This window comes from Onychomys torridus, chromosome 3, assembly GCF_903995425.1.
Source record: "Onychomys torridus chromosome 3, mOncTor1.1, whole genome shotgun sequence".
NCBI classification, from domain to species: domain Eukaryota; kingdom Metazoa; phylum Chordata; class Mammalia; order Rodentia; family Cricetidae; genus Onychomys; species Onychomys torridus.
The window spans coordinates 66,890,370-66,917,831 of NC_050445.1; the positions used below are offsets into that span (position 1 = coordinate 66,890,370).

The 27,462-nt window shown below is 38.1% G+C and overlaps 1 protein-coding gene across 6 annotated transcripts in view; it reads right to left on the bottom strand.

Annotated features, from left to right (window-relative positions):
* The window catches only part of Cdk14 (cyclin dependent kinase 14), a 484,889-nt gene that overhangs the window by 273,109 nt on the left and 184,318 nt on the right, over positions 1-27,462 (bottom strand). For all 6 annotated transcript variants that reach the window (XM_036182828.1, XM_036182829.1, XM_036182831.1 and 3 more), the window contains one exon: positions 21,171-21,250. In XM_036182828.1, the coding sequence (XP_036038721.1) occupies positions 21,171-21,250 (80 nt within the window). The remainder of the gene's footprint in view (positions 1-21,170; positions 21,251-27,462) is intronic.

Below are 27,462 nucleotides of genomic sequence, written 5' to 3' on the forward strand. Positions count from 1 at the left end.
TAATCCTTGTGTGGTCATGTAATTCTAAAGTATCATAGTCTATTTTCATTACAACAAGATTATTATAGGGATTATATCACAATCATAATGGATATTAATAGACAATTACCAAAAAGAATTTGCTTTTTAGGACTTAGAGAATTTCATAAACCCAACCTGTTAGCATAATAGCTCAACAGCACAAAAAGAAAACAGCAGTTTCTTGAACTCACTTCTTGTGAAGCAGACAGAAGCCCAACTCTGTTGAGTAACTTCTCCACAGCACACCATTTGAAGCCAGTTCTCACTACACATCCCCATCCCTTACATTATACAGTGGGATCTTTTAGTAAAGTATACCATTCCCTTGTGCACTAGAACAGAGTCATTGACTCACATCTTCCCTAAGAGCAGTTGTTTTCAAAACTATTTTGGCACCATCCCCTACCAACACCATTCCAACTCAGGATGATGAAGTTGGCCACAAGAGCTTTGGACAGAAACAACTACCCACTCTTTCAGGAATTATGTGGCTCTGGGCAAGTTACATCATTTCCCTAAAAGCTTTGTCCTCCTCATATATACTGGGGAGAATGCCAATAGATACACTTCACGGGGCAGCTATGTAGATCTGCTGAGATAATGAATCTAAAGTAGGAAATCAAACACCTGGTTTATCATCTTTGCAAAGGCAATATTGTGTATTACCCTTATGCTTAATTTCCCAAAACTCAGCTAGAGGCATACCTCTATTTGACAGTATATATCCCTTCCAGACACAGATCACAAGAATCTTTGCTTGCTATAGAGTCCCTTTGTATTTATGAAAGGTCTTGGACTGGCTAACATATACCATAACATTTTTAGTTATTTCACAAAAATATTGCTTTCCATGAGCAAGAAATGCTTTCTATTTTCACTTCCCAAGGAAACAAAAGGCACTTGCTAACTGGCATCTATATCATGGCACTGTATGTTTGAAATGGAAATCTGGAAGAATGTGACCTCTCAGTCCCAAGCTCACATTACCATGATAGTGACCATCATGGGACATGGAACTTCTCCAGTCTTCACAAGAACCTCACACAGGAAGAACACACTATTCCTGTCTACTAGAGGACAGGATAAATACTCTGCCCAACATTGCAGTCCTACTAAGTGCTGGGACCCAGACTAGAAACAAGGCCAGTTTAACACAGGCTGCATAGGTGTGATCAAATGAATGCCCACACAAGCTGGATTGAAAGGCCCAGTAGGGCCTACTGTTATTAGAAGCAATGGCATCATTAAAATGCACATCTGAACTGAACAAAGTAGGGGAAAAAACAGAGTAAGAACTGTTCTTCTGCTTCAATGTAAATCTACATGCCCCATCTGCTAGATATTCTGGAGGAGCTAATGAGGATTTTTTTAACTTAACATTTAAGTCTGTGAGGCTATGGGCTGAAACTACCACATTCAGCAGAAAAAAAGATGGATTCCATATCCTCCAACTTCTCCCCAAGAATCACCATGAAGAAGGTGAAAAAAAAAGTGCCCAAACTTATGATCATCATTCCATCTTTAAAGCAATACTTTGGAGAGGAGTGGTACACTAAGCTCTGTTCATAGAAGAACTCAGCCATTATAGGAGAGTGATCATTTTAACTTTTATTATCAGAGTATCTCTCTCTCTCTCTCTCTCTCTCTCTCTCTCTCTCTCTCTCTCTCTCTCTCACACACACACACACACACACAAGTGGGTATAAATCACAAGCTTATATTAACATTAATTGTACGATATCACATAAAAAAATGAAAGATCCCTAGCATTCTGCAAGTCCTTACAAATAACTCCTTCTAAATATTATTGCTGAGTTATCAATACACTGATTTAAACATCATACATAAGTTTCTCCCCATATTTTGTAGAATCATGTGTTATTCTGTGGTCTTCCATCTTTCAACCAACATTATGTTTTTATATTTGTGAATGGAATTCCCTCACATAGGGGTGTGTGTGTGTGTGTGTGTGTGTGTGTGTGTGTGTGTGTGTGTTGAAAGGAAAAGCAGGAATCAGGGCTCAGGGGAGCCTCTTTGTGCATAAGGGATGGATTTTCACTGAAGAGAAAGTGAGGGAGGGAAACAGTGGAGGGTGTCAAGACACAAAGGGTTACTGAAAGTCGGGTGGAATCACAGAGAAGCAAGTTCAAGTGTACACATGGCCCGGTTCCATGTGCAAGAGTGAACTGGGAAATGAGGAAAAGAAAACAACAGGTACTTTGAGATCAGATCCTACATTAGGCCCACACAGGAGCCATTGAAACATAGAAACCCATAAGTTTGAAACTCAAGAAATTTTGGTTCTTTATTCAAACACAATCTAGAAAAGTCCCTCCATCTTATTTCATCATTGTCAACACTGAAAAAAAGAGGGACAGCCTAGAAAGAAGACATCTGAAGCAAAGGCCTAAAGCGAACATATATGTAAATGGCTCCAAAGCAACAGAAGAGGACCACTGGGGAAGGATAATTCTTCCTTTACAGTAGGGCAGACACTACAGGAAAAGTTCCTACAATGACAAATAAGAATGAGACAACAGAAGAACCCTTGAAGTCTGAGTGTAACATTTACCTTGAACTATCTTTGGTTCCAACAGGAAAGTAACATGGTGATGTTGGTGGGAGCAGTAGCAGCAGCAACATCTACATCCTGCAGCTGCCCCACAGCTTTGCCATTTGGTAGGAACAGCTCCTGACTGTAGACATAGCCTGTTCCCATTCTATGTTTCCTCTGACTGGATGACTTTCTCAGATTCAGGCACTTGAGGTGGAAAAAGACAGGAATTAATATATGAGTTACAGAGCAAAAAACAACCATGAAGGGGGTTAACTAGAGGGTCTATAATCTATCAGCTCAAAGCCACTCAAGAGAACAAGGGTTGGTATCATCACCTGGCCTTTTGTGTACTTGGAAGGTCTACCCTAATTTCAAAATATCCAGGATCAACTGAGACGTCAGGTACAACTTAGTTGTGTATCAGCGTCTCTTTGCCTATTCCTTCCCACCTGACCTTCTTCTGTCATTTCCCACCCTCTCCACCAAAAGCTTGCATGTGATTCTGTCTTGATTGTTACAGGGTTGATCTAAGACTATATTTTAAGAATTTGACCCTTGTGGAAGGATGTAGGAGAAACAGAAAGAAGGAACATACAAAGAGGGCCCAGAAAGGATAGATAGCATTTCAACACTCATCACCACTTTCTATCTGGGATCATTGCCATGAAGCTGAAAAAGACATAGAGAAGTAGCTATATTGTTGATCACTCTACAAACAAGTTGAGAGATTACTTAAGTTGAGAAGAGACCCTGGTCCTGACAACACAATAGACAGTGAAAATACTAACCCTGAAGGAATGTGGAGAACATGGTCTGATGCACCCGGAATAGAGTTGGCATAGTATCAAGATAGAGAAAACAGTACATTCAACTAAACTTACACTTCACTATCTGAAATTCAAAGGTAGAGATGTAGATGGGAAGTTATCACCAAGAGGATTGGGAATCATCACAGAGATTGCATAGGAAAGTGTAGCTAGTCAAAGGCAATCGATTTCTGGATGGCCAAAGATGATCACCACAGAGAGGAAGGCAGAATTAAGATGGCCAACTAGCAAATACGAACATAGGATGCCTAGGTATCCTTTAAAGGTCATCCTTATCCTCAAAAGCGTTCACTGTTTATCTGAACTGGCCAGCCCTCATATTTTACCTGGTGACTGGGGGTTGGGGGAGGGATGTCTTCAGAAATACTCGGCATTGACATGAATGGCATCCCAGAGGAAAAACAACTGTAAGTGACAGTGGAAAATGGTGTTAAATTCAACAAAGTTAAAAAGAATAAAAAAATTTGAGGTCATGGGTTCTTATAACCTTCTAGGGAAACACTCTGATTTTTATTTATAAAATCCCACAAAAGATTAGTCTTCATGCGTGAATTGTGGTGTTTGTCTTAATGGAGTGACTTCTTGTTCTTTTATGAAAATCATCTCAAAGAGAATTCTGTTGCCCACCCACAAAAGAACATATGTCAGGCACTGCAAATGCTCCTCTTTCTATGGGTGAAGTCAAAAGACTGCCTCACAAAACTGGGAGTCCTCAAAATGTTGGATTTCTAAATTAATATATGCATTTTAGGTAATCATTCAAAAAATTTTAAAGTGTGTACTCCCTCTTCTCTAATGACTAGGTATCGATTTAATGGGCCCACAGCAACTAAAAGGTTTCCCTCATGTTTATTACTGTGAAATTTGTAAAGGACATCTTTTTCAGCAGGAAAATGTAAAACACAGAATGCTGTTACAAAGAACGAGTTGTCTAAAATAAGCATTACATTTTCAGGGATGTATTTACTGGATTAATGTGCACATATGTGCACAGTACCATCTACTGGAAATATAAGCCTTAAGGAAAGTTCCTGGCCTCCCTGTGAGCCACATCCACAAACAAATCACTTCAGATACATCCTTGTATTGGAAACAGTAAATATTCTTTGTATGAAAAATCCAAAGGTTTGAACAGTCTCCACTGTGACTGTTGTCTTAAGTTAGCTTTTGCACTATATTTCATCTCTAAAGTATGAAAAGCCACAAACTGCCCTCCAATGACACATAAAGCTTATACCAACAACTCTACACATAACCTATACAACATGACCCTGAACTGGAAGACTTGCCTATGTGCTTCACAAAGTACCAAAACAGTATACAGGTTTATGGAGTCATTAAAATAGTATGCCCATGATATCCTGATCATATCTTGCTCTAAGTACAGAAACACACACACAGCATTGTAGCAGCAAATAAAAGTTGGGCTGAAAATTGTGCATGTTTATGTATATAAAAAATTGCCATTTTCTCTTTGTAGGTTTCAATTATTTCTTGCTCAAAACATTTTTAGATTAATATTTTACTTAAAGAAAGCAGGATATCTGATAAGTACTGCAAATTCAATGATGATAATTTTTCCAACATTCTTCTAAATTTTCACATCAAAGGAACAAACCAAGTTTATTATTAATTTCTTAGTCAGAATGTTTTTGTGACTTTAACAATTTAGGTAAATATGAAAATTAGAATTATGCATGGACTTGTTTCCCAATTGTTTTCAGTAAGTTAATACTGAGGCACAAATCTTGAGAAAATATAAGAACCATCTAGAAGTAAGGTGCTCAAATTATAGATAAACCACCAGATCTTCAATTTTGAAAACACTGAATGAAGCATGCCTTTGAAAACAAAGCTATAATATAGCAGCTGTACTGTCTTGTCTTCCCATGTTCAATGTAGTTTAGTTCTCAAATTTCTTTCGCACAAATTGTTCCACCATGAACACAGTAAGTATGTTCTGACATTGACTTATAAAATAACAAGAGTCTTAATATTGGCTAATCCATTATTTCAATGTTTAATTGGTGATGAGTGAACTCCTACCAGGTAAGCATTGGTTGTTTTCTAACACTCCTGATCCTATAGTGGAGGGCTGTGTATATCAGACTGGGGCCAGATGTTGGCTGCAGCTCCTGGTTGAGACAGCAACAAAGCATGGTACAGATCAATTTCACCATTGCTTGGGACTTCACTTTAGTGAAACCACATATCCCACTGGTAAATGAGATGGACTTTGAAGTGAGTCTACTGGTCATCAATTCTACAGATTTATAAATCTTTTGCCATCACCACTATCAAACCATCTGTAGTATTCAAAACATATTAATATGAGGGGAGCAGAAGGAAAGATAAACTCCAGATCCTGGAAGGCCACACAACAGTGGAAATGCTGACTGCTCCTCACTGGCTTGCCCTCTTCACAGTTATCAAAGGCATTTAAACGACAGGGTGAGAGCAAGGTGTGGTGGTGCATATCTGTAACCCCCAAACCCTAGGCCTGAAACAAAAGAAATGAGAGATTGAAGACAGTCTGAGCTACATAAGAAACCTTTGCAACACAGACAGAAAGGGAAGGGGACAGAAAAGAAGTCTGATTTCCTGGCCAAGGTAGGAGGACTGCTGTGAGTTCAAGACCAACCTGGACTAGATAATAAGAACCTGTGAGGGAGGAAGGAGCAAAGGAAAATGGGAGGGAAGTCACAGACAACCACTTATTGACTAGATTTAGCTTTTTCAAAGATTTACACAGCTAAAACAAACGAAAGTCACTATTTTTCTGTTTATTGTGGAAATGGGCATAATTCTCTTGTAACCAAAAAAAAAAAAAAAAAAAAAAAAAAAGGCCCAGTACACTGTAAAAACAATTTCTGTCTCCATCAAGAAAAGTTTATAACCATAAACCATAAACACTTCTATAAAACCAATTCATCATCAGTAAGTGACCCTTGCTGTTGGATCCTGCTCACACTAGTCCTAAGCTAAAGGATAGACATACACACACACACACACACACAGAGGCTCACAGATAACAGGACAATTGCCAAGTTTTTGCTGAGTATTTCCTTTGATTCTTTTTGTTGGGTCCTGTTCAAAACGTTAGGGCTTCTTAAAAAGAACTACTATCAACTGAATGCTCTTGGGTACTCTCAGAGAACTGACTGAGATGGCATGTATCCAAAAAATATAAATATCCCATTCTAGATCCTTTAACTTTGCACTTGTGAACTTCCCACAATATTCTATGTGGTACTTTTCTCCATAGCTTAGCTATTAACTAAGATTTTTTATTAATTAAGATAAGAATTATTATTTGATGGTTTTATGAAGAGTTCCATTGCATTCTAAAATGTCACAAGAAAATGAGAGATGCGGGGAAATCTGAACGGCCTGTTTTTTGGCACTTCACACAGACTGGATCCAGTGTGAGGGGAGAGCAGAATCTGGAGAGCAGAAGAGTCACGGCCAGGTCTGACTTCTCTGCAGGTCTGCCTCGGAGGGCTTTCACCCCAGGTCTGAAGGCTCTGATCTGACTGTGACCACTTTAACACTTCTCCCCAGGACTCGGTTGATCTTTTGTAAATGACAGGAGTAGATTACATAATCTCTGGTGCTCTTCACATCCCTCACAACCCAGGATTAAGTCCCTTCAGGGGATAAATGTCTTGAGCTCTCGGGTTTAATAAAATATAGCATGAATTCAGTAACTTTGACCACACAACTTAGAGTGGTTCTATCTATCAACATCAAGCTCTCCTTACTCATTAATGCCCCTGAAATGGATGTATTCAACACCCAGTTCTACCTCCTTTTTTTTCTGAAATTTTAGAGTTTTCATGTAGATCCCAAACATAGTGGTAATATAAAAACTAAGATGCTGATGAGAACAATACACAGGTTCACATTTTGAAAGAATTATAGTGGACATAAGAATAGGCAGAGTTGCATTAGAAAAGTTCTGAACAATGTACATCCCACTGTCATGAGGTAGAATTCCCTCTAGCCAGACAAACTGGTGGGGTTAGGTGGCAGGGGGAATATTTCTACTTCAGCTACTTAGCAACAAGTCCCCTCTGCCCATTTCTCAGACCAAATCCTGTGTATCCTATGACTATGCCAGCGATTCCTGCCACTCTTAATTCTGAAACAATCATGGCCCAATTTACTGCTGCCTAAATTTTATTAAATCACTAGCTGCACTCTGGATTAGCTCCATTTTGATAGCAGGAGGGGAATCATGGGCATCTGAGGAGTCCTTGTTCCACACCACAAGCTCCACAGCACCAGGAGGTTACTAACAGGTCACAATTGAGCACATCTGACCAGAAAGCTTAATGTAGTCAAGCACTGAAATATACCTATACAAGCAAACAACATAAACTGCAAAGGAAAAATAGGAGGAAAAGGAAAGGGACTATCACTATGAGAGGCAAGAGAATGTCAGGGAAGGGGCAGTATTTAAAGAGGTCTTAAGGTGTTTCAGTTAGAGTTGGGGGCTGGGAGGGTACAGGCCAGGGAAAGGCACCTGCATTCCTTCCTCCCCTCAACATATGCTTCCTCTGGCTGCTTTTCCCCTAGCAAGCCATAAAACTTCAACCTGTCAGTTGCCCCAAACAATAAGATTCTTGGTTGTACAAGTTAAATATAATGATTTTTTTTCTCATATTGAGCTACTTTCTTGCAATGAACAAATAGTATGTTGTGATTACATTGCTTGTCAAAAAATGACAGTGTCTGGGCCTCAAGGTGCAGACTTGTAATCACCCTTCTAGAGATGCTGCTGCTCACCCCAAAGACCCTTGCTGCCAATGGTTTCTACCTCACGCTTCAACAAGCTTTGTACATGTAACCTTGTAATACAATCTGTAACATATGAGTTTTCTCATTATTTAATTTAGGCCTCTTTTATATGTTTTAGATATTAATCCTTTATTAAATATATTATTTGGCAATACTTTCTTCTTTTTTAACTTGTCTCTTTGTTTTTCTAGGCCTGTGTTCAAAGACCACAACTTTAATTTATGAGCTATCTTGTTCCACAAACTCTGCTAATCTCTAGTCCAAAAATCATGAAAGCTTTCCTGCAGGTTTATGCTCAGAAATCCTATAGTTTTTATATTGAATGCATAAGGTTTGATTTGAAATTTGTATTTGTTGTAAGTTAAGTATTAATCTATTTTGCACTTAGACATCTAATGGTCAAAGCAACAATTTTTATAAAAATTATCATTTGTCCTCTTGAGATCAGCTGTCTTCATTTGTTGGCATTAAGTGGCTCATAATATTTCTTTAAAGTCCTATAATTTCTCTACGGTCAATAGAGATGGTCTCTCACTGGTGTCTTGGTAACTTGTGCCCTTTTCATCTGGGTCAGTTGGCTGAGTGTTAATTAATATACTCAGAGCAGCTTTCTGCTTAACTGGCTTCTCTATTGCTTTTCTGTTTTCTAGTCCACTGGTCTCTGCTGTGATCTTTATCCTCCCTCTGTTTTCTGGAAGATAAAGTTGTTGCTCTTTCTCAATAGGCTTAAGATAAAAGATTAGATTTTTATAAATTGAGATCATATTTATCTTTTCTAAAATTCATGTTTCCAGCTCAGCATTTCTCTCAAATACTCATTTATCTGCATCCTACAAATTCTTACATTTTTATATTCTTGGAATATTTATATTTGGAAATATAACCATATTTTGTTGACTTTTAATCATATTACTCTCTTAGTGATTTAAACTTACAGCTTTATTTACTCCAAGCTAATATTGACTTAATATTTATTAAATTAATATTTATAAAATGTATTTTTCTCTCTTTCACAGACATTACATTTATATCTAATAATGTGATCTATATCTAATAATGCCATATATCTAATAATGTTATAGTCATTATACTGAACAGTCTAATAATTTATAGATTAAGAGATTAGAAAGAATAATATCTTTATAAAATTGCTTATACCAACTCACATATTACCATTTTCAATATTTTATTATTTTTTCCACTAAAAAGTGGTTTTGGTGTCACTGGCATCTGCCTGCTATGTTTCCATTAGTATTTCACTGCAGTTTTACTGATTTCAACATGGCTCTGGCCTTCTTTTCTAAAGGATAGTTTTGTTAGAAGCGGAATTTTAACTGACAGGTTTTCATTTTCTTTTCTTTTGTTTTTGGAATATGTCAGTACCTTGCCTTCCTACATCTGGCAGTTAGATGAAAGGTCAGCTTTTTAGTACAGTTTTCTCTGCTATAATGAGTTGCTTATCTCTTCCTAATCTTGGAGATTTCCATTTGTCTTTTTCTTTATGCAATTTTACTTTCATAAATCTACCAGTGGGTCTTTTTGTGACTCCTTTAATTGTAGTCTACTGACATGTCTGCAGTCATGGAATTTTAAGGGGCTTTTATAATCATGCTTTGCCCAATGTTATCTCTTCTTTCCAATATACATGATGTATTTTTTTTTTCAAAAGGACCACAAAAAAAGTCACATTATTTGGTATCTTCATTGAACATATAAGAAAATGTAACTTAATATGGAGCCTGAAGATGCATAAAACACCAAATTCTGTCAGTAAGTATGACATTGGCCATGAATTTCTGTTCATAGTTCATCTATCTTTTGACTATTTCTATTACTAGGTAGTATACATGGTATATAGCACAACAATGTAATGGCTTCTCAAATATTAAGAAGTAATAAATTTATGGCAATAATTTTAAAGCAATCTATAACTATGATAACAACTGTTATATAATCAATAAATATAAGTTTCTATGTATAAAAATTATTAAGGTAAGTTTATGTAACATTTTTTTAAATTAGCCGAGAAACTTTGAAGTGAATAATGCATTATCTATGAACAAATACCTAAAACCTTTGTTTCCTAGCAAAATCCATGACAAAGGCAATTTCTTTATCTCTAGGCCTCATCTTTCTCTTAGCAGCTTAGAGACATTTGTACTGACATTTATTGTTGAGGGAAATATATGAGGTAGCATGTTTAACAGCATGGCCAGGTAAGAACCGAAGATGTACAGAGGAACTGCTAGTCAATTTTAAGTATTCAGAGACTTTTATTTGCAATAATAGTACTAGCCTCAATCTTTTACCAGCTGGAAAAACCCATAATTGTATCATCAGTGTTCTTTACACACACACATGCTGTAATGAGACATGAGTTTATTGTGCTAAAATAGTTCTTTTAAACGATTAATAATATTCATTTATGTCTGTCACTGCAAAAATTAACATGAATTGCTATAGAGCTTTTTACAATTGACAGGCAAAATTTTGTAATGGAAGGAAAAAAAATCCATGAGTCTAGACTGTGATTCTAAGTAAGTTTATGTAAATTGACCCAATTGTAATTCTTTGTGAGTCTGAGGATGTAATGGGTGTCTGCCAGCTAATATCAACAAAAAATTGAAAGCTGTTGGGTCACATGGTTTTAAAACCTATGAAAATAGTGGGTTTCTTTTATTTTGTTAATTTTTAAGATTTAAGTTTGTCTTTTAATCAAGCAGCTGCTTTCTTGGCTGGTTAAATTTGAAAAAGTATTATATTTCATCTTGTTTTTTCAACCAGTAATATAAGCTAAGCTAAGATGCATTTGTGTTTAAGACAATTTAAGAAAGATTAGATATCAAACCCCACCTGCATGCATTTCTAATTGCTGAAAATTCCCTGAAGTCGTCTTCTTCGGTTTTACCTTGCTAAGCTATTAAAGATTCTAACCTCATGTACTTCTCACAACAATCCCGGGTTAATAAACAGATAAGAACTATCTCTAAGGTGCAGATAAGGAAGTTGAGGCTTAGGATAAATAAACAGTCCTTCAAAACAGCTTCCTAGTAAACAGACTTTTAACTGGAGGCTGTTACAGAAGGGTTTAGTCAAAGACAATGCTCTTTAGAAGAAAGTTCATTTCAGAAATGAAGAACTGAAGGTGTAGTGGGCCAAGTGTCTGCTCATGACCACAGGGCTGGTGGCACCACCTCCACCAGGACCAATATTTACTGAACTGTGCACTGTTGTTTCAAGTCTCATCTCATCTTTCCCGTAGTTGACTTACAATAATCTGTATGGTTTTGGTCAGATAGATTTTTGCCTCAACAGCAAAGCAGACAGGATCCAGAATGTATTCATGCTTGGTCATTGCATTGAGGGTCTACTATGCGAGAGACAGTTCACCAGACTCATACTACTATCTAATTGTGGTGTCTTTTGACAAAAGTATCTGGAGACTCCAGCTTCTTAATTGATAACATGAAGATGATGAAGTCAACCTTCCTCAGAAAAGTGAAATAGACTATCTGAATACTACTAGTAAGGTCTTTAATTAGGGTGTAATTGATCTGTGATTTCGACAGTGCTGTTATGTAAACAAATGGCACATGAATGCCAGGTTTCAAATCTGACACTTGAAAGACTGAATGCCCTAAACTTTTCTTATTCTCCATCCTTATTCATAGACTCTTTCTTAGCATGGGGTCTATAATCCAGCCCATGTCCCAAGAAAAACCTTGCATGTCATCCTGAAGATCTCCATGCCCACTGAGCTCCATGTCTAAACACACACTTCACCCTACGTGTTGTTCCTCTTCAGAACCACAGATCCATCTCCTAAAATCAGCACTTGTCTTTTTTTTTCCCTAAGTATTTCATTACCTTCTAGTCTCTCTTATACTAGCTACATGATTGAACCAAAAATTGAGAGAGAATAATTCTGCTTGTTGAAACAGAGGAAATCCCTGCTACCTGTCTCTTACTCAACCTCATACTGTAAGCAGCAAACTTAAATCCTCTAGGCCAGAGAGTCAATAGCCTTCATGTGGAAACCAAAGCCTCCTTCAGAAGGACTGTCCTACATTGGTATCTTATGAGAAGCAAGGAAAAAGGTGGGGGGGAGGGGTAGAGCACACAACCAGTGCCAATCAAGACATCTGATTCTGAAATGTAAATCAGTAGTTAAGATCTCAGGGCAGCTGAGAGATGTTTCCAGTCAGAAAGAGACCAAAACAGCTAATATAGAAGAAAGCTCATACTTCTATCATTTACCCTCAGAGATATCAGAGAAAGTAACTCTTCTTGGTCCTTCTCTTGGAAATTTTCTTAAATTCACTATCAAATCTTCTCTTGAATTTTTATTTCCTAGTAATGCATTTTTCCAAGAAATTTTCATTCTATGATTCTTTTTATTTGATAGCATTATGAATTTAATGGATTCATATTCTAAGATCACTAAAATTAGTACTATTGTCATCCTCTTTTATAGAAGGGGAAACTGAGGCATGCAAAATTTAAGGCCTGCTCAAAATCATACACTCAGGCAGGAATCCAAGCAAATAGCAATATATACAGTTAGGTTTGAGAATTCATACTAAAATACAAGATGAATCTGCCTCTTGCTGGTTACTAGGCCCATTGACTAAAATCAATCCTAAGAGGTAAGCTGGAGCCCAACCCAACTACAACTGAGAAACATCTGAACAACTTATCTCTATGATGTGGCTTAGCTTCCAAATTAGTTCTCATACTAATTTGGTTATTGAACTTCAAACAATCATGGCACAAATTATGGCTTAAAAAAGTCTGTTGATACAACAGCTAATTGTAGCCTAAGCTCAGCTCAGACACAGTAAGTCCTAAACTTAAGACAGGAGAGAGACAATTTATTCTATTACCTACTCTATAAGATTAAGTGCTGTACTAATATGGAGTAAAACAGCTAAAACTTCACATTATGATCTCCTTATTAATTGTGAAACCACTACAAGATGGTGAAAAATTCAAAACACCAAGACTGACAAAACCACAAATATGGAGCCACAGTAGTCATCTCTGGCCTCTCCAGCACGCCCTCCAGGTCTGTTACAGAGGAAGACTGTCCCAGGAGTCCCTCTTCCCCTCTGTGCACACTCTCTCATGCAGTTCCAAAAACCCAGGCACAAGAGCATTTGTGTTAGAGAAGAGAGATTGAGTGGAAAGCTTTCTCTCCACTGGGGGAATGATGGGAGAAAGTGCACCCCAGCATCCAGCCATTTAACAAAATGGATGATTAAATACATATCAGCCCAGTCCTGCATGAACAGAGGAGGTGTGTATTCATTAGACTTTCTACCTGGATCAAACATGTTCTTGTGGAATGGACTGGGAAGCTAAGATTTAAAATATTTTATCTTTCGAATTAATGTGTCTGAAATCACAACTATCAGTTTGAGCAACTGCCAAATAGATCTTTATCATTTTACAATATATTGTATTATTTTGATCACTTCTCCCTGCTTCCAACTTCAAACTACCTACCAATGTCTTAATCATGCTCACTGACAAGACACAATTCATCTCCTTACAAGCCACAGACCTCAGGTCATTTAGTCACAGAGGAAAATCATGTTTTTCTTTTAAAAAATGAAAAATAACAAATAGCCAAATCACCTTGGAGAATGTTAATGAATTCATACATCTAGTACACACACACACACACACACACACACACACACACACACACACACACATTTTATTAACAGGGAAGCAACAGCAAATATTATCACCACTACATAGCATATCTCTCTGCTAAGCTTTTGAAGGAAAAATGCAGCACTTTCAAATGTCTCTGTTAAAATGACAAAAATAAAAGTCTGGAGTGTGTTGAACAATATTTCCCCAAACTCCTGTCTATCTGGAACTTCAGAGTTTGGCTTTACTTGCAAATAACACACATAAATGTAATAATAATAATAATAAAAAAACCCACACTGGACTAAGGTGGGCCCGAAGTGCAAAGACTGGCATCTTTCTAAGGAGAGGGTGAGATATAGAGGTGGAGGCCATGTAGACACAAAGGCAGAGGGCTGAGAAACACACACACATCAAAGGACCCCGGGGTTGCCAAGGGCCAGCCAAAGCAAGCAAACAGCAAGTGTTTCTCACCTGCAGCTTTCACAGGGAGCCTGGTCTGTGGATGCTTTGGTTTTATACTCCTAGTTAATATGGACATTAAACTATTAGGTTTGTGGTCCTCTATAACTGCAGCTACAGAAAAGCCATGCAACAGCGTAAATACTAAGTTTAGCTTTGTTAATTTCTAATTCAATTATATCTCAATGAGATATCAAAACTAACATTCATTATTCACAAGCAAATTCTATCAGGCATCTAGAGGTGAAAGAATGATGCAAATAACAAAAAAGTAACAAATATTTCTTAAAATGTTCTACAACAAAGATGTGAAGAAAACCAAATCTGACTACACCACAACTGTTAATAGCTTGGTTAATTTTCTGTTTCATAATGTTATCAAACTTCATTTTCTGTTTCATAATGTTATCAAGTTTATAAAATAACAACTCTTATTGCATGTACTAAATTTATTGCAGTATTGGGAATTTAATTAGAGGATTGAAGGTTAACTACAAAAGTTAGCTACTCACTTTATAAGCAACTAAACATCTAACATGAAAGGTGCTCACATTTTTTCCCTAATTTGTTTCTCAACTTCTACCCACCTTCTCCTTACTGGTATCATAACTAGATATTAAAAATATAAAAGATTTTCATAGAATAATTAATAATATATATATGGAGAGAGAAAGAGAGAGAGACAGAGAGAGAGAGAGAGAGAGAGAGAGAGAGAGAGAGAGAGAGAGAGAAGTCCAGCCTGCTCTTGAACTCACTAGGAACAGCTTTGAACTCCTGATTTACCTGTCTCTACCTCCAAAGTGCTAGGATTACAGACAAGAGCCACCATACTTGCCAAACATTGTTACTATTTTAACTTATGCCTGTCTTATCTATAGAGTATTTAGATTTAGTTACCTTTGAAAACTACATTCAAGAATCCATAGAAATGACAACTGTTTCCCTTGCCATAATGGATAGAAACCTCAGAAAAATTTTATAGTAGATATACAAAGTGATACCATAGAATAAGAACTTCTATGTGCTGAAGGTCTTAAAAGGTAGGATATCCTAAGACATTTTATCCACTCCCTTCCAAACCTTTCCTTGTGCTCATGACCCTCTATCAGAAGTACCACAAGCTGTGAAGATACCACACAAGGATTCTAAATTGAAACAGGAAAGCTGACCTTTGCCACAGTTATTTTAAGCTGCCATCAAAGACATTGTAAGTTTCAAAGTACTTAAACCTAAGATAAGCCACTGTGTGTACTCAATTTCAACAAGAGAAAATTCAGTCTATCTGGAGACACAAATCTAGGCAAGATTAGAGTTGCTAAGCAATTCCACTTGGATGAGATGATGTTAATGCCCAAGTTCCAAAGTAATCCGACAAGTGGAAAGCAGGCACTTAAAATCACTTCCCGGGCACGGTGTTCTCCCAACTCAGTCTTCAAGCTACTGACATTTTGTGAATGAAGAATTAGCCAGAATAGCAGAATAGAGGTAAACTCAAATTCCAGCTCTCCCTCTCATTAACCCGGCCATAATGTTCCCTCCACAATGGAAAATTAACCTACCCCAAGTGTCATACCCTCTACCACTTGATACACACACAACTTGTACTTTCTAAAGCTGTGATTGACAAGCCCAGCAGTAATAACAGCTGTTGCTCCTATACATAAAGAGCAAAAAAAAAAAAAAAAAAAAAGACTGTGAAAGAAGTGAAGAGAGGAACACCCATCTAAAACTGACCCATTGTTTCATTCTTATTATCATCATGATGTCATTTTACTTCTACTAACAACATAGGGGATAAAGAGATAGCTCAGAGGTTTGGAACATTTTGTTGCTCTTACAAAGGACCCAAGTTTAGTTCCAAGCACTCACATTGTGACCTACAGTCAGGAAAAATCACTCACATGACATATACACCTATATGTAAGCAAAGATTCATACACATAAAATGTAAATAAATACTTTTTAAAATATCACTTAGAAGTCAGGCTTTATTAGAAAGACTTAAAAATCTATATTTAAAGAAAACACAATGTCATTTTGTGATTGGTCATCTCAGGCCTCAACAATGCTTCCACCACTTTCCATCATAGGAATATTCAAAACATTTGAATTTCAAGAATCCTCAGGAAATCAGAAGAACCATGTCAATATAGAAAATTCATAATCAATTACACGAGTCAACACCTACCTTCTGCAAATAAGGTTTCTTGGGCCCAAAGCTATTAAGTGGTATTATAGGCTGAAATGTACCCTTCACCAAAACAACAAAAGTGTATGCTGAAGTCTTAACCTCAGTATGTTAGTATGTAGCTGGCTGTGAGTCTGCATGGATGTAACTAAGTTAAAATGAGGTTTTTAGGGTAGGCTCTAATTCAGTATGACCAGTATCCTTAGAGAAAGAAGACATTTGTATATGAACAAGCACAGAATAAAAACCCAGAGACACAGGGGCACGACACCTGTCTATGAGCCAAGGAGGAATCTTAGGACAGATCATCTCTCTCAGCTGTAAGAAAGGGTGTCATGGTGTCTTGGCTTTGGCCTTCCAGTCTCCAAAACTATGAGGCAGTAACTATTCCTGTGTACTATGCTGTCATAGAAGCCTGGCAGCCTTCTGAGGTGGTTGGTCTTACATTGTACAGTGATGAAATACAAAGCCTCAGTCAAAACCGAGAATGCTAGACTCCAAAGCCTACTCTATAGACTACCTTGACTAGCAGTCAACCTCTCATTGGCGCGGGAATTCTGGGCCTCAAGAACATTGAACTTGCCTTTTCTTTCACTCTTGTTCTTCCTCTACCCTCTACTGCAACACTTCTGCCCCTCAAGTGCCACAACCATACTTTTTACACTTTCCATCCTCCCGAATATCAACCCAAATAAATCTCTCTTCTAAATGTAACAAAATAAAACTGAAGGTTTATTATTTTAAGGGTCTCACTAAATATGTTGTTTATATTCAACTTCGATGATCTCCATCCTCACATCATTAGATACTTTCATATAGATGTCTCATGAACTCAGGACTCCAACATGTATAAACAAAACACAGGTATGGAACAATACCCACCTACTGTCACATGACCACCATTCATTGAGACCACCTTATGAAAATTATCTCTGCTCCTTGCACTGGGCCCAAGGTACTGAGTTTTGACCTCTGCACATTTTCTGTGCTGGTCTAGACAGCAACTTCTCAATCTAGTCTCCACAGTTTATCATCTGATGTCTAGCTCAAGGTCCAGCCAATATCTTAGCACACTTCACTAGTAGAGAGCCTTCCTAAGAATTCACAATACATCAGAAATGATTTTTCATTTATATGGCATGGTATGTTATTCTTTGACTTATTATTTCAATCTTCTGCCTGCCACCTGGATGACAGATTCCTCAAGAGCACCGTCTGTATCAAATACTCCATCTTATTTACTGACTCTAGCTTAATGGTGCTCTGTAAGTCACTCAATAGCTGTTACAGGGAGGGTGTCAGACAAGGTCACTAACCTCATTAAAATTCTACATATGAACTGAGTGGGGAGGGAGAACATTTCACATTCCAGTAAGAACTGTAAAGGAAATGAACAAGGTTATTGGCATGGTGAGCTGCATAAAGATGGGTAAGATAATAGCTAGCTTCTGTTTAGGCAGCATGGCTATAGGAAATTTCTCTGAGAACATATGAGTTTATAGCTGGTACCTAAAAGCAGCCAGTGAAGAGCTTTCTAGGCAGTGGCAGAGTGTATGTGAGGGCCCTGAGATGGGACACTGTGGAATGATTGATAAAAAAAAAAAAAAAAAAAACCAGCCAGAGTACTGGGTACAGGTTTTTAAAGGGGGCATTAATAAAACATGGCTTACATTTTTAGATTATAAGAGTTTCAAAATAAAGAAGAAACAATAAGGATGACAAAGGAGAGAATATAGTGTAAAAGTTATTGCAATAATCCAAGAAGAACTGGTGATTCCTGGAGTATAGTGAAGAGACTCATATCAGCTGTGGACAGATGTGAGCTACCTTTTAGAGATGTAACCAACAGAACCACATTTGGATAATTTCAGTAGGCAGTGCTGGACATTACAATTACTCATGTACAGAGAATACTACATGAGATGTGAAGGACCAGGATTATCTTTGGATATAAGGTTTAGGTAATTTGTTATACCAGCCTTACTTGGTGGTGATATCTTATTCTTCTTAGAGGTTGTTGAATTCAAGGGGAAATCCCAACTGGGCAGATGGATGGACACAAAGACAAATTCTTAACTAAATGAACACATGTATGGAAGTCAACAGCTTAAACCTGCTATTTAAACTAAAAAAAATGAATGAAATTATCCAGGAATGGGTGGTTATTAGAGAAAAGGTGGCTTTTTTTTCTCTCCTTAGGTTCTACAAACCTAAAGAGCAGCATAAAGCAAGTAGAAAAACCGACGTGCCTAGAGTCTCTGATGTTGCAGAAAAGACTGTTTCAACTATGTGCAATCGGCTAAAGTTAGAAAAAGAACCCAGAAAAGGGAAGTTTTGGATATAATAAAAAGGCAACGGACACATTTTCTAAGATGTTTCAGCTAAATGGTAGTGAAAAAAGTCAAATTGAAAGGACATGAAAGGAGAAATGAAATGAGAAAGTAGAACAAGAGTGTTCTGGCTGGTCAATGACAACCTGACACAAACTGGCATCATTTTGGAAGAGGGATCCTCAATTAAGAAAGTGCCCCCACCAGACTGGACTGTAAGCAAGCCCGGACAATTGAGGGTGGTGCCACCACGGGCAGGTGGTCTAGGGGTATAACAGAAAGAAAGCAAATGAGCCAGTCATAAGGAGCCAGTAAGCAGCATCAGCTCCTGCCTCCATGTTTCTGCCCTGTTTAGTTCCTTGCCAAACCCTCTTGAATGATGAACTGTGATATGAAAGTGTAGGAAAAATAATCCCTTTCTTCCGCAAGTTGTCTTTGGTCATGGTGTTTTATCACAGCAATAGAAACTCTAATTAGGACAAAGAGGAAGAATAGAAAGAGGAAGAGGAGAAGGAAGATGCACATCATCATCATCATCATCATCAAATAACAAACCAGATAATGACAGAGTATATTTAATTTGTCAGTACCTTCACAAAACTAGGTGGCAAAACACTGAAACATCATTTGGATCAACAGAAGATGTAGCTGTGGTCCCTTTGATGGGAGAATGAACTGAGGTCTTAGGTAAAGATAATTTGCATTTTTAAATGATGTAGAAGTGAAGCTACTAATCTTAATAGTTATGGCAGTGCACTGAAAAATTCCCATGAATAAGATGACTTTCATTAAGAATAGGAACCCTCCTATGAATAAATGAACAAAGCAAAAGACAGCTCAACCTTATTTCATAAAACTAACGCCTTATACATAGAATCTACTGCATTATGAGAGAACTTTTAGAAAAATAACAGTGAGGGAATATTACAACATACATAACACTCATGTATAAAGGGAATGAGACAACCAAGGCAAACTAAAGGATAAAAACAATGGTGGTGTAGAACCTGTGGGCCTGGCCAACCAATGACCAATCCAAATTGCCGCCCACACCATGAAAGGGAGCCAATGCCTGTCATTGCCTGAATGGCTAGGAACCAGAGACTGGACAGCCCAGAGACACCCCTTTCTCTCTCTGTCTCTCTCTGTCTCTCTGTCTCTCTGTCTCTGTCTCTCTCTCTGTCTGTCTCTCTCTCTGTCTGTCTCTCTCTCTATCTCTCTCTCTCTCTCTCTCTCTCTCACACACACACACACACACACACACATACACACACACAAACACACACAATCAATGAAACAATTACTAATGATATTCTGCTATACTCACAGATTGGTGCCTAGCCCAATTGTCATCAGAGAGGCTTCATCCAGTAACTGATGGGAGCAGATGCAAAGACCCAAAACAAAACATTAGGTGGAGCTCAGAGAAACCCACAGATGTGGAGGGGGAGACTGTAGGAGCCAGAGGTGTCAAGGGCACCATAGACAACATGGCCCACAGTACCAACTAGTCAGGACTCACTCATAGGAGCTCACAGAGACTAAAGAGACACTGTCATGGTCTGAGCTAGGACCTCTGCATATACGTTATGGTTGCACAGCTTGGTGTTCTTGTGGGACTCCTAATTGTGGAATGGGGCATCTCTGACTCTTCTGCCTGCTCTTGGGACCCTTCCCCTCCTACTGTCTTGCCCTAGGCTTGATGTGAGCATTTGTGCCTAGTCTGATAGTAACTTGTCGTGCAGTGTTCAGCTGACATCACTGGGAGGCCTGCAGTTTTCTGAAGGGGAACAGAGGAGGAGTGGGTCTGGGGGAGAGGAGCTGTAGGGAAGAGGGACTTGAAGGAGTAGAGGGGAGACCCACGATTGGAATGTAATATATGAGAGAAGAATTAAAACAAAAAAATAGGAAAAAAGAAGAAAACAAGGAAACCAAGAAAAAAGAAATTCAAAGGAGTAACAAGATAAGGACAATCCTTCATTTTTAAGAATTTCCTTTAAAAATCATGAATGTAGAATAATGACATTCAGAGATATTTTAGTAGTGCTGCAAATAGAATCAGACATAAAAATGTTCTCCACTTGCCTAGATAGCCCCACCATGAATTCCCCCCCCCCAATCTGAATATAGAAAGATAGTCTTGTCTTGCTTAACATGACTTGGTATGATTGTAGAAGGTACTGAATGTTTTAAAATTTCAGTTTACACAATCAAATAAGACATTTAGCAGTGTAACTGTAAAGCTTAGCATGTCTGGAGATGCAGCATCCTTACCATGCTATGAACATCACATAAATACAGAATCAAAGAGAGGGCAGGGTGCCTACCTTCCCGGATGGCCGTGAAAGGTGTCCCCTCTTCTTCCTGCAGCCTGATCACCTTTAGAGCCACCAGCTTCCCATTTACCCTGCAGGAAACCAAAGACAGGTAAAAGTGACGCTGTAGAACTCTGTCTTTTATGGTTCTGATTGTGCACCCTAACATTTCTGTTCTATGCAATTCTTCATTGAGAATGTCAGCAACTCAATTATTCTGCCGCAGAGTCCTAGATCACTGTAAATATTCACATTGTAAATACACTTGCAATAGGCTAATATTGAACTTGATATTTCTATGATTTAGTCTTTTCCATCCAGTAAAACTAGAGTTCAACAAAAACACTTGGCAATGATTCTCGGTTTAATTCAAAGCAAAGCAGTGAAAGGGATATTTTCCTTTGTTTCTCAGACTGCATTGTCACTTTTGGATAGGGTCATTTAATCCCAAGGACAGGAAGTTGACACTCACATTCCCTTGATATCTCTCTCTCTCTCTCTCTCTCTCTCTCTCTCTCTCTCTCTCTCTCTCTCTCTCAGCAACACACCCACCCACACCCACATCTTTCCCATTTTTAAAGTAAGCGCTTCTGAAAATTGTAATTAATCTGGTTGTTTTGTGTTATAGTATTTCATCAAAAATTTGATGACTAGGGGGCTGGAGAGATGGCTCAGCAGTAAAGAGCACTGGCTGCTCTTCCAGAGGACCATGTTCAATTCCCAGCACCCCCATGGCAGCTCACAACAGTCTGTAACTCCAGTTCCAGGGGATCCAACACCCTAACCTAGACATAGGTACATGAACGCAAAACACCAATGCACATAATAAATAAATAAATAAATAAACCTTAAAAAAAAAAAAAAGATGAATTACAAAAGACATACCCAAAGCAAATGCTTCTTTAAAACACATTATGTGTGTCTCTAAGGTAAGATTACACTATGGAGATAATTCTTTAATTATTTAATTATTCTTTAATTTCAGTCAATTCTACTACTATCAACATCAAAGGCATAACTATATATTGTGGTCCTCTTGATTACTTTATTTTCTACTTTGACTAGGCCTGATGGAATATTTTATTTGGTTCCCTTGTTCGTTAAAATGTTTTAAAGGAGAAACTAATGTAAAAAGTACAGAAGATAATTAGTGAAAAAGAAACCATACTCCTCCCACCACCTAGCTATCTCCCACCCTCTGAAGCCAACTGTTCAGATATACTCTCTGGTTTTTAGGCCTTCCATATTCGCACATAAATTATGTCTATGTGTTTACGTCATATAAATTGACATATGTTTACATACAGACCTGCGCAGTGCAGAAAACCACATACGGAAAGGTTGGTATATGATACATGGTGCACTGCAACTCCTTGCATAATATACTTAATTTCCTACTAGTCTTCACCTAAGAGTCATCTAGCTAGTCACAATTTTCTCCTACTACAGTGATACAATATCCTTGTATATTTTACCCTTACTTTAAAAAGTGTGAATAAAAAATTCAAAGATCAAAATATATACAATTCTAATTATTATTTTTGATGAAAATTCAAATTTCACACTACAAAGCAGAAACCAATTTACCTTTCCTATAGCAACAATGACAGTTCCTACTTCTTTCCTCTGTCTCCTCTATGTTATCAATATTTGGTTTGCTAATCTTATAGGTCAACATAGCTTCTTATTATAAGTGTGATTGCTACTAGAAATCTTCAGAGGAACCAAAATGGAGAGCTCATGTGACCCAGAGAATCCTGTGTCTGAGTCTGAAAAATGAATGTTAATGTCTTTAAAATAAAAAAGGAAAAATTAAAAATCACAATATCTAACGAACTTATGTTTGTTATAAAAACCTGCTCCATAAGGGAAACCCAGAAGCCAGAGTCCTCATCACAATCCAACTGCCAGGTGGCATTTCTCCCTGAGCCCACTGACACTCCATTCAGGTGATAGCAATGAGAAAGGGACATCTTGTGACAAGGCTCCACCAAGTGAGGTCTTCCTCTTGGAAGACTTCCTCCTTTCCCTGGATCTCATCAGCAGGGAAGGCAGGCCTAGTGATTTTTCTCTCCTGAGTGCATCCCCTTGACTTCCCAAAGCCTGTTTGTGCTCTGGGTACCCAGGTGCAAGCATCAACAAATGCCTGCATGTGCAGTTCAGCTGGCTTCACAGTCTGTGATCCTCACTTTGTGCTTGAGAACTCAGGGAGGCTTTGGCAGGGATTGAGGCCATGATGCAGTCAGAACTGACATCTGCACAGACTTCTCAGCCCAGTTGAGCTCATCAGTGGCTCCCACAGGAGGCAGTAACTGATTCCAGGAACGCCTTGGAATTTTCCCCTCATTTACAGACATTTTCCTCTCACCCATAAAACACACACACCACCTTCTTCCCTCAAAGCTTTCCACTTCCCTTGACAAGCATTATGTACCAGGAACTGAATTCTGGAATATGGAATTTCATACTTCTAAAGGCCATGCACTTCAAACAGGCCCTGGGACCACAACATATGACTAGTCCTTAGCACATGGAAAACAATGGGGCCTTTACTTGACTTAACACTTATTCATGAGATGCAACTGAAGTCACCCTGGTGGTTTGAATAAGAATGGTCACCATTAGATTTTATATTTGAATGCTTAGTCATCAGGGAGTAGAACTGTTTCTAAGGTATAGAAGCATCAGGAGGTGTAGCCTTGTTAGGATAGGTATGGCCTTGTTGGGGGAAGTGTGTCACTGGGAGTGGACTTTGAGGTTTCAAAAACCCATGCCAGTCCCAGGTATACACGCTCGATTGCTTGCTCGCTCTGTCTTTCTCTGTCACTCTGTCTCTCTGTCTCTATCTGTGTCTCTGTCTCTGTCTCTCCCTCTCTCCCTCCCTCCCTCTCTCTCCCTCCCTCCCCCTCTCTCTCTGTCTTTCTGTGTCTCTGTCTCTCCCTCTCTCCCTCCCTCCCTCTCTCTCCCTCCCTCCCCCCTCTCTCTCTGTCTCTCTGTGTCTCTGTCTCTGTCTCTCCCTCTCCCTCTCTCCCTCCCTCCCTCTCTCTCCCTCCCTCCCCCTCTCTCTCTCTGTCTCTCTGCTTCTAGACCAGAATGTAACTGTCAACTACTGTTCCAGTGCTACCAGGCCCTCACCATGATGATGATAATGGACTAAGTCTTTGAACTGTAAGCAATCCCCCAGTTAAATGCTTTCCTTTATGAGTTTCCTTGGTCATAGTGTCTCCTCAGAACAGGTGACCAAGACAGCATCCTTCTGAGCACTCTCCAAGATCAATCTACATCGTTCTGTGGTGATAAAAACACTTCCTTTGAATTTTCTTTCTCTAACACAAGTGACAATTTTATGGAATTACGATGCTGCAGTTTCCATGAACTGAAACTCCAAGTGTTAAGGGATCTATTTGTTTGTTTGTTTATATTTTATTTTGTCTGATGTGCATGAGTGTTTAATCTGCATATAAGTCTGTTCATCATGTCTGTGTCTGGTGACTGAGGATGCCAGGGAGAGATGGCAAATTCCCTGGAACTGGAGCTTCAGATGGCTATGAGCCACAATGTGGGTGCTGCGAATCCAACTCGGGTGTCCTGGAAGAGTCAGTGCTCTTAGGTTCTGAGGCCCCTCTCCAGCCCCAAGTGTTAGTGGATTTTGTGGGCTATGATCATTTCAGTTGGTGCTGACATTGACGTTTTAGATATCATCTCAAAGGAAACCAAAAATGTCTTTAAAGTTCATACATTATAAGCTCCAGAAAAAAAGAGACTGCTACTTTCACTGCTGTGTGTCCAGAACCTTTCTGGCACAGCATATGTTTTTACAGAATGAATATTGATGTACTTAATTCATAGATACTTTCCCTTTCCTTTATGCCAAATAAATCTAGAATAAAGTAGAAACTTATTATTTCCAAAATTTTCAGAGAAACAAAAAAATTTATAAAACTTTCAAGGATTTCTTTATTTTCCTTTTGTCTTTTGTGGGGTTTTTTGCACCCCACCCCAAGATTAAAAGTGAGTCTCTCTGATTCTTATGCATATTGACAAGCTTTCATTTTCCGGAAGTTTTAGAATTTGTAGAATGCTTTGATTAACGTTTTTACAGCCAAAGACTCATTGCAGCACCCTGATAACCTGGCCAGCATCTCTCCCGCCCTTCAGCTTCAAAGTCCAGAAGAAATGTTGAGTCACGGCCTCAACAGTTCTAAAAAGGATTTTGGGAAGAACAATATTATCAAATTGTCTAATGTTCTAATTTGTGTAATGCATTTTTTTAGTACGATTATCTGAAGTACTTAAAATTCTAAGGAACTTGCCGGGTGGTGGTGGCGGTGGCAGCGGCGGCAGCAGCGAAGGTGCACGCTTTTAATCCCAGCACTCGGGAGGCAGAGGCAGGCAAATCTTTGTGAGTTCGAGGCCAGCCTGGTCTTCAGAGTGAGATCCAGGAAAGGCGCAAATCTACACAGAGAAATCAAAAAAAAAAAAAAAAAATTCTAAGGTACTAGCTATGCCTGCATTTCACTTCTTAAGGGTATCAAATAAGATACCATCCATTAAAAAGCAAAAAAAAAAAAAAGTCATATTTTCTAATTATCTTATAGTTTCAATCTACTTTATGAGTGCTCAAAACACATAATTCAAATTGAATCAATAAATCAGAGATGTTTACAAAAAAACACTGACGATTCTCCTTTAACAAGTCATATTAATTAAATCAAAAGCTAATGAATAAAAGGTAATCAAGGTTTGATTGCCAGTGGAAACATTCAGATAAATAACATGGTGAGAAAAATATGCTTTAACCTGTGTTAATATTGCTGTAGAACAGTCTTTTGAAGATACAGCCAGTTTTGCCTCCAGTTGTTATAACCTACACATGGACTCATTTTCCTTCAGACTCAACCCCCATTACCAACATGGCATCACTGTGAGATACAATGTAAGCCCCAGGATGAGTAACTCCAGTGTTCTAGTCTGGTCTCTATGTCGCAAGGAATGAGCTGCCAAATGCAGCACAAGGCAGAGCTGTATAAATAGTGTCCAGTCACAGAGACCTTGGGACACTAGGTAGTGAGATTCAAGTAGAATCCAGCTTCAAACAGATTCTTACCACAGCTTCAAAACTCTAACTCAGAAATTGTATCCGTAATTCCATGTGCCCCTTGACACTTGCAGATATAAAATTCTTTTGTGATTTTATGATTGCCTAAAGTGTAGAATTTTTAAAAAGAAACAACAACCTACTGTTTTGTTTTGTTTTGTTTTTAATCCATCCTTTGATTTGTTTATTTCTACTTCTGCTGGACCTATAGACTTCCCATTTTGCTCAGGGCACAGTTTCCAGTTTCAAAAAATGATGCTCAAAGAGAATTTCCATACACATAAGTAATTCTCAAGGGAAGGCTGGAAAGTCTTCTCTTCCTCAAATTAATAGGATAAATTAGGCAAGAAAACAAAATACAAATACTATCTAGGCCATCTCAGAAAGTACTGTTCATGTGTTCACACTTAGAAGAGATTATGTCTGGATGATATAAAGGAAATTAAAGCAGTATACCTAGAAGAAATTTAATATATCTGGGAAACTTAATATATGCTGTCTCCCTCATCCATTATGATTTTGTATCAAGGGAAAATGCTGAGAAAAACACCAGCCAGAGAAGCCAGGCACAAGGCTTTTGTCCCCTGCTGTGTTGACACAGAGGCAAGAGCAAGCCATGGCAGAGCCAGAGCAGTGTTTTGGGCTGGGTTTATAAATTTGGGGCAAATTATTAAAACTATTTGGAAAATTATCCTGATCAGGCTTCATTTATTAACAACCTCTTTTTAAAGTAGTTCAAATATTCAGTATCTAGTTAGAAGTTAACTAGCTGTTCTATGGCCTCACTGCTGTCTTTAAATCCATCTTTTATTGGGATATGAATGAGAAGCCACCTCAACACTACTCAACCACTGTTTTCTGGCATATCTTGATAATGCTAACCCCCATACCTTACTCTAAGAGAGAACAAATTTTGAATAATTAGAATTTTAAGATAAACTCTAACAGCCCCTTGAAGTGATATGTATTAAAATTATGTGGACAGAATTGGAAGAAGACTCATACTAAATCTTGTTAAATGATTTCTTTTTTAATAAAATCTAAGATTAGTAAAATGACAATATAAAGTCTATTTGATAGGATGTGACTAAGAATACAAAATCTGAGCATTTAATACAATGAGCAAAGAGTACATTCGGTCAGCAACTATTACCCATAAAAACAAATGGTTGCTACTAAAGCATAATTCATAATTTTAAATGTTTT